Consider the following 16,488-nt stretch of genomic DNA (forward strand, 5'->3'; position numbering starts at 1 on the left):
TCTCTGTGACCAGGGATAGGATCCAGGGAATGGCTGGAGCTGTGTCAGGGCAGAGTTAGGTTGGATCTCACGAAAAGGTTCTTGCCCCAGAGGGTGGTTGGGCACTGACCAGGCTCCCCAGGGCAGTGGGCACAGCCCCAAGGCTGCCAGAGCTCCAGGAGGGTTTGGACAACACTCTGAGGGACAGGGTGGGATTGATGGGGTGTCTGTGCAGGGCCAGGAACTGGACTGGATGGTCCTTGTGGTCCCTTTCAAGTCAGAATACTCTGTGATTCTGTGATACTTGCGCACCCTGAGGTGGCACTGGGCCCTAGGTTTAGGGACCTGCCTCACAGGAGCTCCTCCTCCTTCCCCTTGTGATGTGGTTTCCCAGGGCTCAGTGTCACCAAGGCTGAGCCGTAATGGCCCCAAGTGCTCAGGTCACGCCACTGGGAGCCATTTGCTCACCTGGGCCAAGGACATGTCACCTGGGAGGAGGTGTCCAACTGCTCCTTGTCACCTCCACCTCACACCAGTGTGAGTTCACCCACATCAGTGTCCCCGTGACGTGGTTGTGCCCACAATGCGCCCAGTCACCCGAGTGCACAGGCCACGGGTGTCCATCCCCTGCCATCACAAGAGCTGTGTCAGACGAGCCACAGGGGCACTGCTGTGGGGCTGGGGAGGGGGAGGGCTGGGTGGGGGCCATGGAGGTGGGAGGGGAGCACAGCTGGGGCTGGCAGGGTACAGTGTCTGCTGCCAGGGCTGAGGAACAGGAGCTGCAGCTGGTGGGGGACACCCAGAGGAGCAGGATGAGCAGCAAAGCTCTGAGTCAGGAGGGGACACTCATTGAGTGGCCCTGGGGACCAGCGGTGCCTTTGGACACTCCCACAGCTCCCAACCACCAGCTAATTAATAAACTAAGGAAGGGGCTCATCAAAACCAAAGAAGATCAAACAGATGAACACATCCCTCAGCCTGCTGCGACGCTGCCCAGGAACGGGGATGTTTCCTGCTGCCCAACCCTGGCAGGACCATCAGCCCCAAACTAACACCAGCCCTGTCAGCAGGGCGTGGTGTTTGACATGGGGACACAGTGCCACATCCCCCCTGTGCTGCCCAGATCCCCTGCAAGCAGCTCTTACAGCGTTTTGCAGCTGCCTTGGGGAAAAGCCAGTGGTCGACGTGTCCCAGCTCTGCTCCTCCGAGGTAAGGCATTACCCTGCCAGGGCATTTGGGGACATAAGAGTGACACAATGGCACTTGGAGTGCTGCCTTGATGGGGGTGCCAGGGGAGGGGGGGATTGCCGTCAGTCGGGACCAGCCGTGTCCCCTGCCAGGACTTGTGCCTGGTGCAGAGGAATCACCCACGGTGCCCAGGGCCACCAAATCCTGAAACAAACCTTCCGGGGCCGTTGCCCTGGCAGCCAGCAGCGTGCAGCTCTGACACACCTGCCTGTGGCCACACAGAACTCCTGGGAGCATCCACCTTGGAGAAATCCCGCTGGATCCTCCACCCACTGGCACGGCTGGAGGGGACAGACCCTGACACCTGTGCCCTGCCCCGTGCGTGCCATGGAGTCCCTGCCATTCCCTGGCATGAGGCCAGAGGCTCCTCAAGTCTCAGACCAACACTCTTCCATGCTGGAACACACTCTAGCAAAGATGAAAATCTCCCCTCTAGATTTATTCTTGTGCTGAGGTGGGTGTGTTGGGTATTGCTGCCAGCTGAGCCTTTCCCAAACCCAAGAGCATGTGTCAGTGCCTCAGCTCCCAGCCCGGAGCTCTGGCCATGTGGACACGCTGGGGAGCAGCACAGCTTCACTAGGCTGGTGTTGTGGACCCCAGCCCTGAGCCCCTCCAAACCCCCTGGTCGGTGGGGAAGAAACCTCTGCACAACCCAGCCTGGGTGCCAAACCAGCACCCCCTGGCAGAGGGGCAGTACCAGCAGTACCACTCTGCTCTGTGTGTCCCAGCTCCTGCGGGGACAGGAGCAGCTCTTGGAGAGACAACCGAAATATGGGATGGGAACACTGGCAGGAGAAAAGCCAGTGCTGCCTTGTCCCTGTGGCATCTCCAGAGCAGAGCCTGCCTGGGACAGCACAGATGGGCTCCATGCACTAAGAGAAGAGAGGTCCAGCATGACCTGAGCATCCAGAGGGCTCCCAAAGGACACACCTGGGAATGGGTGGTCCAAGGGACCTCCATCCCTCCCTACATCTAGACATGGGAAACACCTGGGGACTGTGTGACCTCCTCAGTGCAGTGGTGGTTTTAACCTCCAGTGGTGGGTGGCTCTGGTCAGGAGCTGGAGCTGCTTCCTGGAAGGACCCTGAGGTTGTCCTTTGAGCAGTGTCCTGCCTTTCCCAAGCTTGTGGGAAGAGAGGCCACACCACACCTTGTGTTCTGTGTCCAGTTCTGGGCCCCTCAATTCTTCCTGACATGGAGGTGCAGGAGCGAGTCCAGAGAAGGGCAATGAAGCTGATGAAGGGTCTGGAGGGTAAGTCCCACGAGGACTTCCCTGACAGAAAGGTGCAGCTGTGGGGGGGAGTGTGTCAGGCTCTGCTCCCAGGGAACAGTGTTATTCAGCACTCCCAAACAGCAGTGGGAACCCAAACCCCACCTGGTTCCCAAAGCTGGGCTGTCTCAGTGTCCAGGGAGAGCCTGGATGGCATCTTGAGGTGGCAAAAGCAACATTTGCAGCAGAGCAGGTCCTTGGTAAGTTCCTGCCCCAGCATTACCTGAACTCCGTGTGCTGACACCAAATCGTGGTCTGGGAGGTGGTACCAGGGTGGTCTGGTCATCTCACACACAGACCAGTTCCCTTCACCAAGGTGAGGGCCTTGGCTGCCTGTGCCGGATCAGACCTGCTGGGAAAACAGAGGGAGCCTGGCAGCTCTGCCAAGAATCACTCTGCCCTGCCAGTGGAGAGAGGAGCTGTAGGTCACCCCTGCCAGGGGTGCCCCACATGTGTTTCCCTCAGAGCCGTGGACCTGCCTGCAAGCCAGCTTTCCAGCTCTTCCTGAATCCTCCTATTTTAGCTTTGTTTTGTTTTGGTCTTATGTGTAGGGACTGTGTCTCACCAATGTGTCTAACATCATCTCAGCTTCTGGCTGCTGGGAACATTGGGACAAGCAGTCAGAGAGTTCTTGGAGAGCACCTAGGAAATGGAGAGATGAGTGTTTCACCTAGGTTTGCCAAGAAACCAGGCTCCCACAGTCTGACACCCCTCACCGGTGTGTGACAGCCTCACTGGAGAGGAAGGAGTTGTGTGGCCAGCAGCTGAGCCCCCAGAGGGGCCTTTGGGTGTCCTTGGCTAATGGCCCATGTGTGCCACAGCAAATGTCACCGGGGTGCCCTGAGATGCTGCAGCCCCCAGTTTCAGGGTAGCTGTTCCCAGGATTTCATCCATGATGGCAAAGCTGCAGATGAAAGTGCAGGTCCATGTTCAGTCACAGCTCTTGGAAAGATGTGAGAAGTGTGGAGCGAGTGCTGAAAGCCCAGAGGGGAGCAACCAAGGCAGCAGGGACATGAGGAGGAGGAGGAGAAAAGGCTGAAGGAAGGGAGACTCCCTGGAACAGCTTCCCAGAAGCTTTACTGAGACTTTGAGGAGAAAGTTGTTAGAGAGGGGCACAGCCTGGTGACATGAGATACAGGGAGTGAGGTGATATGGGACATCTGCTATCCACACCCAGCACCGTGGCAGGGCAGCTGCCTCCACCATGGCCCAAGCTGCCCTTCTCCAGACCAGTTTGGAAGTTCAAAGCAGACCTCTCATATCCAGAGGTTTCATGGGCTCCTGCAAATACTCTCCAGTGTTTGCTAAGGGACAGACACTCCATCACATCATCCTTTGACCTTCTGCCTTGTTTTCTTTGGGCCCCATTGATTGTGTTGGAGGCAATCAATCATCTCCAGAGCTGCTGCTCACCTCAGTCTCCCTCCCATGCTGTCCCCAAGCATTCACTGTAACATTAGTGGAAAGCACCCTGAGGGTGCTTCATCCTGTTTTCCCTGTGCTCAGGAAGAAAAATCCTTCAGGATGTCCAGAGTCAGAGGAGAGCCCTCACCTGAGGCTCTTGTGAGCCAGATCCCAGACACCCTGACCTTGATGCTCTCACCCTCAGGCAACACAGCTGGTGAGGGAGTAAGAGCCTCAACCTCCTGGAGCATCCCGGTGCATCCCAGCAGACATGGAGCCCATCATGGCAGTGCTGGGCAGCACATCCCTCCAGCAGGGAGCTGGGGCCTTGCCCAGGCACCCTGCCCTGCAGGGCTCAGCCACTGCCAGTGTCCAAATACTGTCACTGATATCATTAATTAATTCTGGGGCTCTCACAAGGAGGCAGGTGCTGTGCTAAGTCCCATCTGAGCACTGTGGGGGATGGACCTACTCCCAGACCTGGCCCTGCTGTGCTGTAGCTGTGGACAGGGAAGGGGAATGGACTGGGGTGCCCATGGGTGGCACAGGGGCTGTCTCCAGGCACAGGTCCCTGATGCAGAGCACCCCCAGCTGGGAGGTGGCACCAGGATAGTCACAGTCAGGACAGTCAGGCCATGTTTAATCAGGATGCACACTGGAAAAGGCAGCTGGAAGGAGGGAAGGTTTGGTGTGCTATTTGCCAGCCAAGAACAACAGGTGAGGGTATCCAAAAGGGATGACCCCAACTCCACCAGTTTTGCTGGAATCAGACTGGATGGTAGGGCTGGAGCTGGTCCCTGCTGGGACAAGTCACAGCAAGATCAAGGGTATGTCTGGAAGGGGGATGTGGGGCAGAAGCAAGTGGTGCAGCTCACTTGCAGACATGGGACGTGCACTGAGCCACTGCCTGCACCTCCCACCCCCAGGAATGGGGTGACCTCATGGTGCAGAAATTGAGTGGTGGGGAAATGAGAGACTCCCTTTTGACCTGAGTCAGGGTGATTTCCTTTCAGAAGGCACCAGGAAGATGTCAGTGATGGGGGTGATCTCATTTCACAAACACCAGTCATCCCAGTGACTGGCAGTGATGGCTGGGCTCGAGCCCCACTGAGTCCCTGCACCAGCCTGGCAACTCCCTTCTGAGTCTCACAGTCACTTTAAAGGCCACAGACAAACAAATACATGTCAAAAGCAGATCAAACAGGGGTGTGTGTGTACTCTAGCCACCCTTCTCCACAGCAGATTTGTCTATCTGAAGTCAGAATGAGACATTTGGTCCCTTTTTCAATGACAAGCAAATATCACATTTCACTCTCAGCAGAGCACAGCCCTGAAGGCAAACAGGGCTGATGGGCCCCAAGGACCCAAGGGGAGCCACGTGAGAACAGGTGCCCCTGGGGGGCCAGGCACCCAGGCCCTTCCAGGTCCTGCAGTGCTGGGACACCACATCACCCTGAGAGTCAGCGTTTCAGCAGAGAAACCCCTTTGGGTGGGATTACCTGAAGAAAATTGAGGACTGGGTGTATCACAGAGCCAGGGTGTCCTCACCCTGCCAGAGGCCAGCCAGGGCAGCATCATCTGGCAGAGGTGCAGGGCTGCACCTGGGGCCGGCATGGGCAAGAGGGGGAACAGCCCCTCAACAAAACCTCTGGGTCTGTTTCTTTACTATAAGAAAGATCAGAAAAAGTCAAGTGAAGAGTTGTTCATCCCATGTTTCGATTTGGAGCTGGAGGGTTTGGTCAGCTCTGGGTGCACTGGCAGTGCCACACAAGGACTGGGGCTGTTTGGTGCCTCTCTGTCCTGGGTGGAGATGAGACCCCCATGCTCAGAACAGCCCTGTGCAGTCAACGGGGCTTTTCCAGAGCAGGGAAGGTAGTGGACATTCATCACCCCCTTCGACTAAATCCATGTGAATCCAAAGGTTATGTGTTGTTTGGAGAAGGGAATGTAGGAGTGGTGGCAGTGGCTCCAGACATCCATGCCACAAGTCCAGGAGCCACCCCAAAAGAGATTGCCATGGGGATGTTGAAACGAAGTGCCATGAGCCTGTAAACACTGTATTGATGCACCATCACATCACAAAATGAAAGAGTATATGCTGATTTTGTTCTTTCAGGTAAGAGTCAACTATGCTTTTCCACAACTAGGGTGAGACTTATGGGAAATGTACTGTGGACATATCCCTATGTCTCAAAGTGGAGATTTCTTGAAATGAAGTACAATGAGAAGGTTAAAAATTCACTAAAGTACAGGACAGGACAAACAAAAGAACTTATGAAAGACGAGGGAATAACCAAACCTGCAGGAACTGAGAGCCATGACCTGAGAAGCACAGAGCAGGAGGACACTACAAATCAAATGACAAAGACCAACTTTGTATGATCTTTGTGCTCATTAGCATTGTAAAATCCCCGCCCACAGGCTGTGATCACCCCTTACTCACATAAGCCCCTTCCCCATAGAGCATGAGTAGTAAAATAAGTGTGCAAGATATCCTTAAATGGAAAGGAGAGAATGCAAAGCCAATGGCTGCAGCTTTAGGTCATGACCTAGAGGGAAATGCTGGTTTCTATTGACATGAGTGTATAAAACTGGGCACCTGGCATGCTGAAGGTGTGCCAGCTTTGTGGAGTCACCACCCAGCACCCATCTTTGCATAGATATGAAATAAAAACAACTCTATGTGTGGATCAGCTTCTCGCACACAGGGTGAAAGAGCCCAGATTTGGGGCAAAAGGAAGAGGGACTGGCCTGGAGGTCTGGGACTGGCCAACAGCAGGGTCCAGCACAGCCCCCAGCTCAGTGAGGGACAGGGAGCACCCCAGGACTGCTGCACCCCGATGGCACAGCGTGGCACTGTCAGAGCACATGGCCAGCCCTCCGAAAGCACTGAGAAGGTGCCTGGGAAGGTCAGGTACAGTTGGGAAGGTCAGGTACAGTTGGGAAGGTCAGGTACAGTTGGGAAGGTCAGGCACAGTGAGGGCTCCCCAGCACAGCGTTTCGTCCCCAGCATTGCCCTGTGTGACTCAGCTCAGCCCAGGCAGCTGGAACTGGGTCTTTCCAGGAGACTGCCCTTGTGACAACCCTGCCAGCTTCTTATCAGGGGCTCAATCAGCAGGAAGCAGCTTGGTTGTGTGGCCCAGAGAGAGCAGATCTGTGCTCCCCAGCCCTTCCGCTCCCAGGGCAGGATCTGGGCTGGGGTGGCATTCCCTGCCTGAGGGATTCCCTGCCTGTGGGATTCCCTTCCCACAGGATTCCCTGCCCATGGGACACCCTGCCCATGGGATACCCTGCCCAAGGAACACCCTGCCTGCCCTGCTGAGCCTCCAACCTGCCCAGAGCAATGGGAGGCTCCTGGCAGAGCTGGGGACATCCCCACTCCCTCAGCTCCCCTTGGGGCCTGTAGGGACCCCCAGCTCAGGAGCAGCACAGGCTGGGTCACACACAGGGAAGGGGTGACCACAGTCCCAGCTGGGCTATGAAAGTGTCATTTGGGCCTCTCCTGTGTCCCCTGGCAAAGCTCAGCCAGCATTGCTGAGACTGCCTTCATAGGGCCATCCTCCCCCTCTGATGTGATCTCATTCTAATAAAACTTATTATCAAGGCACCTACCACTCTATGTGAGATTCCGGGGCATTGGATACTGGAAAAATCACTGCCACCTCTTACAGACCTCACAGAGACTCATAATGGGAAGGTTAAGGCTGGTGAAAGCAGAGAGAACAGAAATGGGGGTGGGTTCTGACAGCAGAGAGGAAGAGGGACAAGGGTTAAAAGGAGAGATATGTCCTTCATGTGATTCCATTCAAATAAGGAGGAGGGACTAACAGGCTGAAGATAAGGAAGATGCCAAGCTGGGCCATGAATACAACTGCAAGACAAATGGGAGAACAGATATTAGAGAGTTTTGCCTAAGGCTGATGATCTCTGGGAGAAAATAAAGGGGGAAGGATTTTCCAGCAGTATCCACTTCCAAAGGATATAAAAGGCAAGTCCAAGTGGGTTTGCTGCCCTCGAAGGAGCACAGAGCCACGGTAAGGACTCTGAGCCAGCCCTGAGACACACATCTGGGTGTGGGGCCGGGAGTGCCACAGGTGAGCTGACCTTACTGACAGCTTGTAAAATGCAACCAGCCACTCTCCCCTCCCCTCCCACTGAGGGTTTTTGCAGTTTCCCCATACTCTCCTCTGTTCCTTGCAGTGTTTCTCTTGTTCCTCCCAAACCTGATCTTTCCCAGTAGGAGGGAGCTGAGCAGGACCGGGTGCTGGATGTGGAAGATTGTCGTGATCCCATCACAGCTGTCCCAGGCTGCTGGACAACCAACCCCTCTCTCCTTTGCTCCTCCTATTTTACCCTAATACTGCTTTTCCCAGGAAAAGTTCTGACTATCCACCAGGATTTCTGAGTGGCACAGCTTGAGACAGTGTCACCTTTTGGGGTAGATCTCACTGACAACATGTTCCCAGGTGTCCAATCACCTTTCTCCTTTGTTTGGGTTCACAGGAGCTTTCACCTGAATGATGGCTAACAAGAAGCTCTTCATCAGTGCCATCATTGGGACACTGGTGGCACTCTCCATCATCGCCCTTGTTCTCAGCCTGGTGAAGGTTGAAGATGTGACACTGCCACCCAGGGTCAAGGTGAGCCCAAAAGAAGGTCCCTGAGCACCACTGGAGAGATCTGTCACCTTGGGCAGGTGCTCAGAGACAACAGCTCATCTCCAGGGGAAGGGGGGCCACTAGGAACTGCCTTACAGTAGCAGGGTGGGTGTTTTGTTCCCACCTCAGAGTGCAGGCAGAAGAAACACAGCCTGGTCACCTCGAAGTCAAAGGGAGAAGCCTCCTCTGGAACAAGCCACCAGAGGCTGTGTTTGGAGATTACCTTCAGGCAGATAGGTAGGGCAGAGCCCTGACCTGCTCCCTCTGCTCTCCCAGGGCAGGGTGATACAGCTCCATAGGCCCTTTGTTCCTGCCACCTCCCACCAGCCTGTCCCAACCTGCTCACACCATGGCACGAGGATCGTGCCTCCCCTCTGTCATCCGCTGCAGCTTGGCATCCCACCCCAGCTGCTGGAAGAGGGATGGCAGGGTTTTACGGTGAGGTGGAGGGCTTTATGGGGGACATGCAGGGGGCTCCTGGACTGGGCTGGTATGGCCCTGCCAGTCCCTGCGCAGGCTGGGTGCAGCTGTGGGGTTGCAGAGAGCACTGGAGTTGGTGAATTGCTGGCCCCAAGGTGGGGCCAGTGTAGAAACAAAAGGTATGTGACCATGAAGGAAAATGAAAAAGCATGAGGAAACAATGAAGGAAATGTTTGTGTGAGCTGGCATTGCTGCACAGACCTCAGGAGAGGGAATGACAAAGTCCCTCAGCTGCCGTGAGAAATGCCTGTGCTGAGGTCACCACTCTGCTCTGCCATGGTTGTGCCTCAGAGAGATGGGTTTTGGGGCATATTCTTACCCCACCACCCTGGCAGGGCCATGGTGAGGTCAGGGGCAGGCTGCTGCTGCTCCTCCACTACCATGATGTCTTGATTTTCCCCTGCAGTATGGGATGGTGTTTGATGCGGGCTCATCCCACACCTCTCTGTTTGTCTACGAGTGGGATTCAGACAAGGAGAACGACACTGGTGTGGTCAGTCAGACCTTGTCCTGTGATGTCCAGGGTCAGTATCCCCCTGCCCTGGGCTCTGTGCTGCCCTGTGTGTTCGAGTGGTGGGTGGGATGACCTGGCCCTCCCTCTAAGGCAGCTCTGTCCATCGGGCTGGCACTGCAGGCACGGTGGGGAGCCCTGGCTCCAGGCAGGGTATCCCTGACCCCTGGGCCTGGTGCCCACACATTGGGTGGGACTGAAACACCTGGGTGGTGAATGAATTTTCATTCCTCTGCCTTGGAATGCCCCCGGCTGCTGTCCTGGCTGAGAAAGGTGTCACCCATAGAGCTGGGGACACTGAAAGCATGGGAGATGTCAGGAATACATAGGAGAGGAAATAAATGTGGGTCAATCAAGTCTCCAGTGGACCCTGGAAAAGCACCTCTGTTGCTAAGAGGTGACAGACCTCACTGCCTTGAGCCCTCCCTCATCCCCTTCCTGAGCTGTTCCGACCAGCCTGTCCCACCCTGACTCTCTTCCAGGGCCCGGCATATCAAGCTATGCCTACGATCCCCCTAAAGCCGGTGATTCCCTAAGGGAATGCCTGGATAAAGCCCTGAAGGTTGTTCCTGCTGCGAAACAGAGGGATGTCCCAGCTTATCTCGGAGCAACAGCTGGCATGAGGCTACTGAGGTACTGCTGTGGGGCACGGGGTGACAGCAGTGACAGAGCTGCAAACAGCCACTGCCAGGACACAATGTCCTGTGTGGGGCCAGGATCCCAGATCCCACTCTGCCATGAGCAAGGGATGGGTGAATGGGGAGAAGGGGAGAAGGCAGCCCTGTGGGGACAGGGGTGTGACTGAGCTGTCCTGAGCCATTGCCTCTGGGGCAGCGAGACTGCTCAGAGGGGCCCACATCCTGGGATGGTGCTGCATGCCCAGTTCCAAGCAAGAAACACTTCTCAGAGCTCTGTTTGCTCTTCATGATTCCTTGAGCACAAGGGAGTTGAGATGCCACCAGGGGATGTGCCACCTGCCCAGGTGGATGGGTGCTGGTGGGGGAGCAGGGGTCAGAGGCAATGAGGTGATGCAGGACCTGTTGTTACCTTTCACCAGCCCATATTAGCTCTCTTCAAATATCAACCTTCATTTCATGGCTCTTGGTTTTACGGCTGCAGATATCCCACGTTATTCCTGTGCCTTGGCAGTCATACCCTGTCCCTGGGAAGGAGCTGGGCCATAACCTGAGGGTTACTCGCTTCAGAGAGCAAGACCTGAGATATCTTCCACACTCAGAGGTCTGAAACCAGGCTGGAACCTTCCCGAAACACCCCATGGAGCTCAGCAACCAGCCCTGCCTTGGGTGCAGTCAGTGGGTGACATTCAAATCTGGGTCTTGCAGCACAACTTCCTCTGTCCCCCAGCACTGTGATGATACTTAGGCAGGGAAGGGTGTCCTGGGAAACATCTGTGTCACTGGGATCAAGCTGCACTGGAGGGATGAGGTTGCTCTTGCTCCTAGATGTGTGATGCCAAGCCTAGACAGTTGGGATTTACACCCTATGAGCAGCTTCATGCAGCAGGAAATTTCCTTTCATAAAGACTGCTTGTTGCAAGGGCTGGGAGTATGTGGAACTTTGAGATTTCCTCTGTAGTATTGGTTTTAGCTGGGTATGTGTCTTGACCTTTAAGTCCTTCCTAGGGAACAGAACAGTTCAGTAGCAGATCAAGTCCTGGCCGAAGTCACTAAAACCATGCAAGAGTACCCTGTGGATTTCAAAGGGGCCCGAATCCTTACGGGAGAGGAGGAGGGGGCTTATGGCTGGATCACCATCAACTACCTGCTGGACTCCTTCACTAAGGTGGGAGAAGGGTCGAACACCCACTCCTCTGCTAATAAAGCTTTTCCAATTTTCCTGAAGCTTGCTTAGCACAGGAGATGTCAGGGTTAGAGGCTTTGGGGGATATCCCAGGGGAAGGAGGCACTTATCCTGTGGTTGCCCACAGTGAATGGGGGAGAACTCAGGAATGGGGGTGTCTGTTAAGAGCTCAGGGCAATCTCCACACCGTGTGGACAGAGGGTCTCTCAGGGACAGCGAGGTTGGCTGCACAGCCCAGTGGGGACCATTTGCTCCTGCTGGGCTTTGTCTCACTGCCCTGGGAAGCTCCATCTCCCTGTGGCACTGGAAGACACCAGCTTTGGTTCAATGTGCCGGTCTGAAGGCAGCTTGGACCAAAACTCTGTCCTGTCACCCTCTATCCCAGTCCTGCCACAGCTCAGTGTGGTGCTGGCACCGTTGGGCTCCTGTGCGAGCTGTCGGAGACAGAACATCCTTCCCCTTGCACCAGCCCTCTGCAGCCTGGTCCTTGGGAAAGGCAGGGCCCCAGGTGCCCACCAGCACTTTGGTCTGGGGACTGGTGACTCAGAGCCAGGTGAGCCCACAGAATGTGGGCACATCCTGACCATCAGACAGTTCCATCTCTCTGGTAAAGGACCAGGCTGGCTGGGCAGGGTGCTGATGGGGCCTCATGTACAGGAATAACCATTGAATTTAGCAACAGAATCCTGCTGAGTTCAATGGAATGAGAATTCTGCTGAGAGCAATTAAGCCCAGCCATGTACTACTCCTCTTCCTTTCCTGTCCTTGGCAGTTCTCTCCCAAAGCACACATGTGGCTCCGTCCAGAGGCGGCCAACGTTTTTGGGGCACTGGATCTTGGAGGAGCATCCACTCAAATCAGCTTTATGCCCAAAGGTTCAGTGCTAAACCAGAATGAAGCCTCCAAATTCACCCTATATGGGTACAACTACAACATCTACACCCACAGCTACCTCTGCTACGGGCAGAACGAGATGCTGAAGCGGCTGGCAAAGGAATTAATTGCGGTGAGAAGGAACTAAGGGGTAATTGGCCTCTAGTCTCATGATGCCAACCACAGACTTGTTAATGCATAAAATAAGACCTGGCAAGGCTCTTTCAGAGAGGTATCAGCAAGGACTGAGAGCAAGTACAGGCTCCTTGGAGCACAGCAGGGCAAATGTGGAGAGGAGCATGGGAATCGTAGAATCACATCCCTGGAATGGACCTTAAAGACCATTTTGTTCCAACCCCCCTGCCATGGGCAGGGACACTTTCCACTAGCCCAGGTTATTCCAAGTCACATCCAACCTGGCGTTGAACACTTCCAGGGATGAGGGAAGTCAAAAGGGCACTTCAGGAGAGATCTTCTGGCTGTACACAGGGTGCACAAAAGTGTGGGACCAGGCTGTTCTCAGAGGTGCAAAGTTCCAGGACAAGAAGCAACAGGCACAACTTGGAACATCTGAGTTTCAAACCAGATGGAAAAGTTTGCCCCAATAAGAATGTTCAGATATCAGAATAGAACCCAGAAGTGTGTGGAGTTGCCATCCTTGGAGATACTCAGATACTCTACTCATAACTTGATGGGACAAGGCTCTGAGTGACCTGCTCTAGTTGGTCATGCTCTAAGGAGGGGATTGGCACAGGGACCCTATAGGTCCCCCTGAAACTCAGCTACTACTCTGTGACTGCAAGAACATGAGAAAAGTGAACTGAAGACCTTTATTGGACCATTTTTTTGAAGGTCAGAGGTGAAATATGTCTTCATGGAGCTGCACTTTGCCAGGAGAGCAGCCTCGGTGATCCAGAGGGGTTTGCTCCTGCTGTACAGCCAGGAAGGTCCCAGGTGCTGCCTCTGGCTGGGACTGGAGCTAGAGCCAGAGCTAGAGATGGGTGTAGAGGGTTTTGCATGCCTCAAAAATGATCGTGCTGGCCAGGGGAGACACACTCTGGGACTCTGAAACAGGTCTCCCTCAGTGGAAGAGGGGATGAGACAAAGTAGAGTAACAATTAGTGCTGGGCTGAGGCTGGGACAAAGACAGCCAAACAAGACCAGGACTGAACAGCAGGAGGATCTTTCCTGCTGAGGAGGTGGGAGATGCCGGTGCCCGTGGCCTTGGGGGGATTCTGGGTGAGTCCTGGCCCCTGCCTGCCAGGAGGGTCTGGAGGAGGCTGCAGCCTGTGTTTTGCTGTCCCCAGGCGTCGGCCCCCAGCACACGGGTCTATCACCCCTGCTACCCAAAGGGCTACAATGAAACGGTCCGTCTGTCTGCCTTCCGCGCCAGCCCCTGCACCGACCGGAGCGACGCCCGCCTGCCTGTCGGTGACAGCACGGTGACCCTGGAGGGCAGGGGCAATGCCAGCGGGTGCCTGGCAGCCGTCAGGGAGCTGTTCAACTTCTCGGCGTGCGGCCAGACCCGGGACTGCACCTTCGACGGCGTCTACCAGCCCCCACTCCGAGGGCAGTTCATTGTAAGGCAGATCCGCTCTCCCGCCCCAGGGCAGGGCACGTCCCTGAGCGCTGTGGTGTCCCCGCCCGCCCCAGGGCACTGTCACCTCCCTGCAGTGAACTGGGGCAAGGAGCTCTCAAGTTAACACTGTCCCTGGACATGCCAAAGATTGCCACTGCCAGGTTTTTCAGCCAAATCTCCAAATGGGACCGTGTTAATAATCACAGAGCCTCAAAATGGTTTGGGTTGGAAGGGATCATCTCATTCCACGCCCCAACCCATTGTATCAGGTTGCTCAGGACCCCGTCCAACCTGGCCTTAAATGCTTCCAAGGATGTGTTAATAAAATAGGTGTTTGTCAAAACCCAAGTTTTTGGTAAAAACCCAGGAGTTTAGCCAGCAGCCTTCAGGCAAGGCTCTGCCTTTGCTGGCTGTCACTTTGCTGTCACCAGCAGGCACTGACCTCCCAGCCCATCCTCTGCTGGGACAGGGACAGCACTGCCCTGGGACTACCCTGGGTGGGGCAAATCCTCTGAAGGACCAACCCGACCTCCTGATCCAGGGGAGATGGGGGCAGCTGCTGGGGGTTCCCCACTGTAGCTCACCAGCATTTCTGCCTCTTCCTTTCAGGCCTTCTCTGCCTTTTACTACAACTTCAAGTTCCTCAACCTGACGGAGGGGCAGCCGCTGGCCACAGCCAGGGAGGCCATTGAGCAGCTCTGCACAAGGAGCTGGGAAGATGTAAGCTCCCCATGACGGAGGCTGTGGGGGAATTTCACAAGCAAAGGGGTTCTGGGGTGGGGGGAGATCAGCAGGGACCCGTCCAGGGAAAGGCTGCCCAGTTCTGACCTGTGCCTTGCACAGCTGAGCCATCCCTGTGCTGTGTGGAGCTGAGACTGTCCTGCATCCACTCAAGGATGTTCATGCACCAGGGCAGGCAAGGGCAGCACAAGAGCTGGGAATGAAGGTGGGAATGGGGATGGAGGTGGATCTGTGGCACGGGAGGATGGTGAGAGCAGAGACGGCTGCTGGAACCACTCTGGAGACAAGTCAAACCATAGAATCGTATAATCCCAGGCTGGTTTGGTTGGAAGGACCTTCAATCTCATCTTGTTCCATTCCTCTGACATGACCAGGGACACCTTCCACTAGCCCAGGTTGCTCCAAACCCCATCCAACCAGGCCTTGAACACTTCCAGGGATGAGGCAGCCACAACATCTCTGGGCAAAAAATGGGGATGGATAAGACCCAGAGATGTGGCACCACCATGGGGCAGAGAGATGGGAGAATCTGGGGCAGGAGGAGCTCCAATATGTCCACATGTTTCCATGTGGAACGTATATCCTCCCCAAAGGAGCTGCCCTGTGTAGAGAGGTCCAAAATCACTGCCTGGTCCAGAAGTCTTTTTCTGGATGCTGGTGACTGTGGAGCCACCACCGCTCATGCAGCACTTGTCAGGGCATTGTCCCTGCACAGAAATTGCCTGTGGACAACTTCCCTTCATCCCCAAATGTTCCCCACCCCAGCTATCTTCCAGCTACCCTAAAGAGGATCCCAAGCGACTGCCTAAATACTGTGCCAATGCCAACTACATCCTCACACTCCTCCTCGACGCCTACAAGTTCAATGAGACCAGCTGGAAAAACATCTTCTTCCAGATGAAGGTGGGCAGCACCCTCAGCCTGTGGGGGGGAGCAGAGGTGGCACTGGGGGAGATCCAGCCCCTGTGTTGTGGTTCAGGGGAGCCATGGTCCAGAGAACCCTGCCTGTCTCTGTCCTGGTGTGGCACCGGTGTGGGGGCAGCTGCTGCACCCTGCTTGGGCTGAGCACAAATAGTGGCCCTGTGATATCAGTGGCTTTCCTGCAGGGCTAACACTCTGTTCCCTCTCTCCCTGGGCAGGCAGGAAGTGCTGACATTGGCTGGACACTGGGGTACATGCTGAACCTCACCAACATGATCCCGGCGGAGGCTCCAATCAGGGTGAAGGGGCACATGCCTTCTTTGTGGGCTGCAGCCATCACCTTCATCATCCTCACTCTTGTCTTGGGGCTCACTGCCCTGCTCCTGCTCCTGTGGGTGTAGAAGCCCGGCTGTGCTTCGGAGCCCAGGAGGTATAAATTGTGCTGGGGCCCCTGTGCTCCTGCCTACATGACTGGCACCAAAGAACTGGGGTCTGGCCTTCCATGAGACTGGCCCCCAACATGCAGACAGGCATATGTGAGGTTTCCAGAGGAGCTCTGCTCTCATGGACACCTGATGGGATCAGCCTACAGAAGCCTCAGCCATGCCTGTCTGCCTTCTCACATTGCTGCCTGTTACAGATACAGCTCCATTCCCCTGGAATGTGGGCCCATGAGAGCCAGCCTGGCTCTGGAAGAGCTCCCCAGTGCCAGACTGTTGGTGCTCGGCTGCAGGCACCTGGTGTCGGGGTGCTCTGAGCCATTCTGGGTATGACCTCGGTCCCTGCCAGGAGTGCCAGGCTCTTACTTGTCTCCAGGTGTGCAGGTATGCAGGGCTCTGCAGGACCCCATCTGCTCAGGGTCTGTCACTTGGGCTTATGTGGAGATGGTCTTGGAGAGAAAAGGAAAACTGAGCATCCAAAGTCAGAAGTGTGGTCTGTGCCCCTCCAGAGGGTCCATCTCATCTCATCTCATCTCATCTCATCTCATCTCATCTCATCTCAT

At 55.4% G+C, this 16,488-nt stretch overlaps 1 protein-coding gene across 3 annotated transcripts; it reads left to right on the forward strand.

The window, feature by feature from the left end:
- Positions 1–7,720: 7,720 nt before the first annotated feature.
- On the forward strand, positions 7,721–16,467 carry LOC113958596 (ectonucleoside triphosphate diphosphohydrolase 8-like). 3 transcript variants are annotated; one of them, XM_027666979.1, is made up of 10 exons: positions 7,721–7,795; positions 8,405–8,541; positions 9,446–9,563; positions 10,033–10,183; positions 11,194–11,353; positions 12,144–12,377; positions 13,552–13,824; positions 14,433–14,543; positions 15,330–15,467; positions 15,704–16,467. In XM_027666979.1, the coding sequence occupies exons 2-10, from the start codon at positions 8,419–8,421 to the stop codon at positions 15,884–15,886; spliced, it is 1,491 nt and encodes a 496-aa protein (XP_027522780.1). In that variant the 5' UTR covers positions 7,721–7,795; positions 8,405–8,418; the 3' UTR covers positions 15,887–16,467. The 3 variants fall into 3 exon arrangements, with proteins under 3 accessions (XP_027522780.1, XP_027522782.1, XP_027522781.1); XM_027666981.1 differs by having other exon boundaries at positions 7,761–7,995; XM_027666980.1 differs by having other exon boundaries at positions 7,761–7,935.
- Positions 16,468–16,488: the final 21 nt, after the last annotated feature.

Source organism: Corapipo altera, unplaced genomic scaffold (assembly GCF_003945725.1).
Source record: "Corapipo altera isolate COAL_440 unplaced genomic scaffold, ASM394572v1 93, whole genome shotgun sequence".
In the NCBI taxonomy this organism is placed as follows: Eukaryota; Metazoa; Chordata; class Aves; order Passeriformes; family Pipridae; genus Corapipo; species Corapipo altera.

What these genes read in the sequence shown, in the direction of transcription:
- LOC113958596 (XM_027666979.1), top strand. Translation starts at nt 8,419, where the DNA reads ATGATGGCTAACAAGAAGCTCTTCATCAGTGCCATCATTGGGACACTG. An exon ending in CACTGCCACCCAGGGTCAAG is followed by an intron (nt 8,542 to 9,445) that starts GTGAGCCCAAAA and finishes TTTCCCCTGCAG; the next exon opens with TATGGGATGGTGTTTGATGC. An exon ending in TGGCAAAGGAATTAATTGCG is followed by an intron (nt 12,378 to 13,551) that starts GTGAGAAGGAAC and finishes TGCTGTCCCCAG; the next exon opens with GCGTCGGCCCCCAGCACACG.